We start from the raw sequence: 5,985 nt of genomic DNA, 5'->3' as shown, positions 1-5,985 counted from the left end.
ATCATATTATGAAGCCTACGTGGCATTTCACGTGGAATGAAATCCCACACGAAGCTAGTTGAGGCCCATTTCCAACATGGCTAAGGTAAATTGTCGAAGCCTCCAGTCCGATGTAGCCAAAGCTTGGAGCTCATATTCAAAGTACACTCACGACCCACCTTCTTAGAAGATCTCATAGTGATAAAATCCTATTCGAGGGATTGATGTGTCATTTATAATGAGTAATATGTCAAAGTCTTGTCAACATAGATTGTAGGATGTATGTTTCTTTTAAAAGCATTAAATGCGTTACAGGCTAGTGAAACCTAGAATATGATGCTTCAATTAAGGAGATGAAGTCACTTGTATCCTCATCCATTGTACACAGTTTCATATATAACATTATAAACACCCCATTGTATCATTTGAAGGATAACCTAACTATATCAATTCAATACTACAAATCCTTTTTTCTTGAGTTAAATCTCTTTATATATTGTGAGAGTGAATATTTGATTCTAGGCTTGGAGTGTGTGTTATTGATTGTTCTTTATCATACAGTTCAGTTTATATATGTTGTTGGCACCCAAATATTTTTGTCTCATGTCATAAAGCATTTTCACGCTCTAATCCGAAACTTTTTGTTGACTAGCAATTCGTCCAAGCGTGTTGGAATTAATGTGCGTGGACGAATGAACCCAGTATTTATAGTACAGGTCTACTATACAAAAGAGAGGTCAACAAGTAGTTTATTAACTACAACTTTGAAGGTAACTAACCAACATTTTTAGGATATTTTCACGTAAATAATCATATAATGATAAAACTTAAGGGATTTTATATTAAAATCTATTTAGTTAGTTCATAAATATTAATGTACAAAATCCTATTGATAATTCAGTAGTTTCTTAACTACGAATTTGAAGGTATCTAAGCAACTTTTTACGATATTTTTTAGAGCCCATTACGAATTTTCTAAGTTTGCTTATGGAAGTGTATGTATTCTCATCAATTAACGTATATAAAATAGATAAGCTAAGAGAGAGAATTACAATTTTTTCATTGCATATAGTTTTTGTTTGGGCTCCATGAAAATTAGTTTTTAGGGAGAAATGTATTTTCAATAATTAATTTTGTTTACATATTTCATAAGACTCACAATTTTCAATTATACGTTTCATCAATTTTAATCTACACCTAATAATAATCTGATTTTAATCCTCATTAAACATGAGCTAAATATTTGTATTTATTTTGAGATGCAGCACACTTCATCTTAACTCGCGATAATAAACCAAACTTTAATACACCACATGTAAAAAGTGAAACCTGAATCAATAAATCATCCTTTATTCACTTCATTTTCAAAATTTATCATTACATGCAAACTATCAACTTCCTTTTAGAATAATAGTAGTACTTAAAATGGATTAATTTGCCACGATTTTAAATATTTTTGTTACTCTTATCCCTTGATTTTGACCTCTTCTTTGATTTTCTTCTAATCTTTTTATTTTGGTTATAATTTGTTCTTTTCTTTTTGCCATATCTCTTAGAAACATACTTTCTTCTTTAGTACCATTTCTAGACTCAATTTTAACTTCTAAGTATCTAGACCTTATAGCATCGTTGACATTTTTTTGAGTTAAATACCACTTACAAATGTACAGCATTTTCAACGTCTTTATAAGACGCAGGTCAAGAGTTTAGGAGAATTACTTCAATATCTTCATTTGCAAATGTCTTGTCATTGGGAGATAGACTTTTAGCAAAGATAAATCACTGGATTCTAAATTTTTGAGATGTCCATTTTAACGGAATAGTTTTTCTATTAAGCATATCTTATTAGGCAATGTCTTTGTCAAAACAATGTATCAAGAGCAGTCCACAAATCTCTAGTAATTTTTGAATCATCAATTTGCCTAATAGTGTAATTAGATAGATATAAAATTATAAAGTTATATGCAGTCTCATTCATTTCTTCATTTTTTGTAGTCTCGGATAATTTAGGTGAATGATCAAGGGCCTTGGAGACCCTCTTTGAAACAATATGACCCTCATTTTTTATTTATTTTTTTTCAAATGGCTTAGACACCCTTTTCACTGAAAAACGACAATTTAGCCATCAAACTCGTGTCAAGTTCTCTGTCTATTTTAGTCAGTGGCGAATCCAGCATCAATGTTAAGCTATCGCGGAGGTTGACTTTGACCGTTGATCTTCGACAATCAACGATCGTAAAAGCCTGGTCTGATCTGCAGCCAATCCTTTATTAAAATCAGATTAAATAATATTAAAAATTATTCAATATATATGTAAATGCACTAAAATCTAGAAATTATATACATATGAAAATATTGTTCAATACAACCCAAAATGCTAAAAAAATATAGAATACAACCTTACTTCTTAGTTGTAAGCTTAGACAATTGAATTCTACGAGGTCGCATATTTTGAAAACGTTGCAATATTGTCTCATTCTCAAGTTTTATAAAAAGATCTTTCTTCATATAAACCACCAAATTGTTATCCAACAATTCATCTCTCATTTTGTTGCGCAAATCATTCTTGATTAGATTCATAGTAGAGAATACCCTTTCAACACTTACAGTTGCCACAGGTAATATCAAAACTAATGTGATCAGGAAAATAACAAGAACTTACAGTTTCAACCAACTTTTGAGCTACACAAGATATGCTTTTGGGGTTGAAGAAAGTTTCATCCATTCTCATGAGCATAAGAAACTTGTCAAGTTGAGGTCTAAATAATAAAAGCTCTTCACTATTGAAATCCAAAGGATATAACTGAGTAAGTCGTACCAATTTACATACATCAAAAGTTGTAAATGGATCTCTTGGACTTAAACACGAAAAGCAAGTAAAAAACTCAGTAGTTGTTTCTGGAAAACAATCATTCTACTCTTACAGGATTGAATCTATCATATAACATTACAAATAAACATAAAAGCGATGATAATAAGTCACCTGCTGAGTTGCACGCCTAGGTCGACCTTTCAATACTACAATATCATCCATATTGGGCACTGAAATATGTCTATCAATACAAAGTTCAATTACCTTACTCAACAAAGTATCACAACCATTATCTCTCATGTTCTGCAATGCGTACTTACACAATTTCAATAATCTCATAGCATTCTGAATATCCTGATCCCTTTTCTGTATGGCTTGTGAAAGGTCGTCTGTAATTGCAAGAATTTCAAACATAAAATGGAGACTGAACACAAATTGAAAATCTTGCATATTGTCTATCTGTCTTACGGTCATTGATTTTTTCTCTAAACTTACGCCGTCTTCTGATATATTCTCAAGAACATCTCAGATCGCATTAAACATACTAATAAAGCGAGTAATTGTCTTTAGATGTGAGCCCTATCTAGTATCACCCAGGCGTGCCAAACTCATTTCTTGAAACTGATCAGTTCCACCAGAAAGTTCCTCAATATTAAGCCTCTTCAGAATTTCAGAATGATAACTTGTTCGAAGAGCATCTACACGTTTACATGATGCACCGACCAAATTCACAACAACAGCAAGCATGTTAAATAAATCACTAAGCATAACATTCCTATGTGCCACGGAAACAACTTACAACTGAAACTGTTGATTAAAGCAATGAACATACATAGCACAAGGGTTCTCTCTTAAAATTAAAGCTTTTAAACCATTGAACTCACCTGACATATTGCTAGCTATCGTAACCTTGACCTCTCAGGCTGGATTTGCTCAACCCATGTATAGAAAACATTACATCAATGTCATCCTTTAGTGATTGGGCACAAGTATTAGCGATGTGGGAAATGCCCAACAAACGCTTCTTTACTTGCCCACTTTTGTCAACAAACCTCAAAACAACTATCATTTGTTCTTTTATAGAATTATCACGAGACTCATCAACCAAAATTGAAAACAAAGAATCACCCATCTCATTGATCATACACCTAGTCGTCTCTACAGCACAAAAATTAACCAAATCTTTATGGATGCTTGGTGAAGTCATTTGGTTATTTCCAGGAGCATTACTAAATAGTACTTCATTAATTTTCTTACGACGAGATGCATACCAATTTAGTAGCTCAATTAGATTCCCTTTATTAAGAGACTCTTTTGATTCATCATGACTACGAGGTGACAATCCTTGCATAAAGAGGAATCTAGTATAGTCTAGCACCGCAGTCAAACTTGTCCTATAATTTTTCTGTTGACTACTAATTTGGCTAAATAACATAGGAGATACTTTGCTTTTGATTCATCAAATTGGTACACTTTGCAAAAGCTTGATTATGAGCACTATCAATGAGCTCGACATGATCTTTCAATGTATTATTGTGCTTCTAATCCTTAAAGCCGATCTTAGTGAATATATGTCCACCCCCTTGACCCCCTCTATCAATTTTGAACAAGTAGCAATGCAAACAATAAGTCGCATCATTTTATATACTGTACTCCAACCAATAAAATTCAAAAAATCATTCTTTTCGAAAACACCTATTATCATTTTCTATCCATCTTCTTGGAAAGTCGTGTCCATGTGGTTGATAAGGACCTTTTTCTAAATATGTCATCCTAACATCATCTCTACTATTAGGATCATATGATTCGATAGGGGCATTTTCCAGGATTAGATACAAGACCATCCACATTGAATTGAGCTCGAGACTTCTTTGTGCTATTTAATAACTCGAGTGCTCGGCTAGAAGCAGTGGCGGGACTAGAAGCACAACTAGAACTAGAGAACTAGGTATAGGCTTTCGTTTCAATTGAAAAAATTGTTCCATAATCTGCAAAATGCCCTAACTTAATTTTCAATTACAATTGATTAAAAAATCAACAATTCAACAAAAAAAAAAAAAAAATCCCCAAGTGTTTTACAATATTGTTAGCATGCATATCATTCAATAGTATAATAGGAATTAGGAAATATAATTTTTATCGTGGGTATATGCGATTTTTCCCTATTTCTTTTCTCTTAACTCGAATTAATATCCTATGATTTCATTTCGGATCATCACAGAAGATGTGTGGATCAGCAATTATGAGTCTCGAATCAATTCAATCTTACATTCCGAACAAAACATTTATTGATTGATTCAGTGAAATATGCATGAATAATTTTATTTTTTCTAATAAATTGATTTAATAAACTACTTAATGGAGATTGAATTAAAAACTTCAATGGTTTATATCACTAGAATATTTTTATTGGACTCTTTAATCCCAACGAATAAATTAATAAATAATAATGGACAAAAATAAGCATAAAAAAATGATAGAATTCGTAATTTATTTATGCCATCCCATCCATATTATATCTTCACAATCACAAATTGATATTATAAATTAAATGCTCAACCTCAACAATTTCTAAACCATCTATTATCTATATATATCAGAGAAAGCTGAGCAAATATTGAAAAATTGTCCAACTTCACCACTCACCAACAAAAAGTAAACTTCGAAACAAATAAAACTTGGCAATTGATATGAAATATTAAAAACTGCTTACAAATTAACAAGTGACATAGAGAGATAGAGAATTATGTATTTTCAAGAACAGGTAAAAAGCCTATAATAATACTGATTTTGATGGGAAGGAAATTGGAAAACGGTACTGATTCGGGAGGGGAAAGAAAAGCTTGTTGTTCGCTGCTGCTATGGGCTGCCTGCTGGTGCAGGAGTGCTAGTCAGCTGGTCGGTCCTCTCCGATTCCGAGTCTCCGTCTACAAAGTGTGATGTGCGAAGTGCGATCTGCCCTAGTTTGCTGGCGGTAGTGGACTAGTCAGTAATGTTTAGGCCTTTAGTTAAGGGAATAATCTGTTATATGGTAATGGATTTGAGAATGCTCATTTGGGGTTTTTGGGTCTGATTTTATAAAATAAAATAAAATAAATAGAGGCCCAAAAACATTTGAAACTGCCGACCCAACAGCGGCAGCTGCGGCACATGCCCACAGCCAAGAAAATGTCTACATCTGAAAACAAAACCGT

At 32.7% G+C, this 5,985-nt stretch overlaps 1 protein-coding gene across 1 annotated transcript; it reads right to left on the bottom strand.

Moving 5' to 3' along the window:
• Positions 1 to 2,066: 2,066 nt before the first annotated feature.
• On the bottom strand, positions 2,067 to 4,226 carry LOC111385202. The gene is made up of 6 exons (XM_023009579.1): positions 3,701 to 4,226; positions 3,385 to 3,585; positions 2,963 to 3,294; positions 2,642 to 2,782; positions 2,384 to 2,544; positions 2,067 to 2,232 (listed from the first exon to the last, which is right to left on the bottom strand). Exons 1-6 carry the CDS (start codon positions 4,224 to 4,226, stop codon positions 2,067 to 2,069), a joined length of 1,527 nt encoding a protein of 508 aa, XP_022865347.1.
• Positions 4,227 to 5,985: the final 1,759 nt, after the last annotated feature.

The sequence above is a fragment of the Olea europaea genome, unplaced genomic scaffold (assembly GCF_002742605.1).
Source record: "Olea europaea var. sylvestris unplaced genomic scaffold, O_europaea_v1 scaffold311, whole genome shotgun sequence".
NCBI classification, from domain to species: Eukaryota; Viridiplantae; Streptophyta; class Magnoliopsida; order Lamiales; family Oleaceae; genus Olea; species Olea europaea.
Note: the sequence above shows the minus strand (reverse complement) of the source record. Positions and strands in the feature narration are given on the sequence as shown.

Excerpts from the sequence above, each read along its gene's own strand:
- LOC111385202 (XM_023009579.1), bottom strand. The coding sequence starts at position 4,226 with ATGTTATTTAGCCAAATTAGTAGTCAACAGAAAAATTATAGGACAAGT. Across the intron at positions 3,586-3,700 it reads ATCCAGCCTGAGAGGTCAAG|TTGTTTCCGTGGCACATAGG; the intron begins GTTACGATAGCT and ends TTCAGTTGTAAG. Across the intron at positions 3,295-3,384 it reads AATGAGTTTGGCACGCCTGG|AAGACGGCGTAAGTTTAGAG; the intron begins GTGATACTAGAT and ends AGAATATATCAG.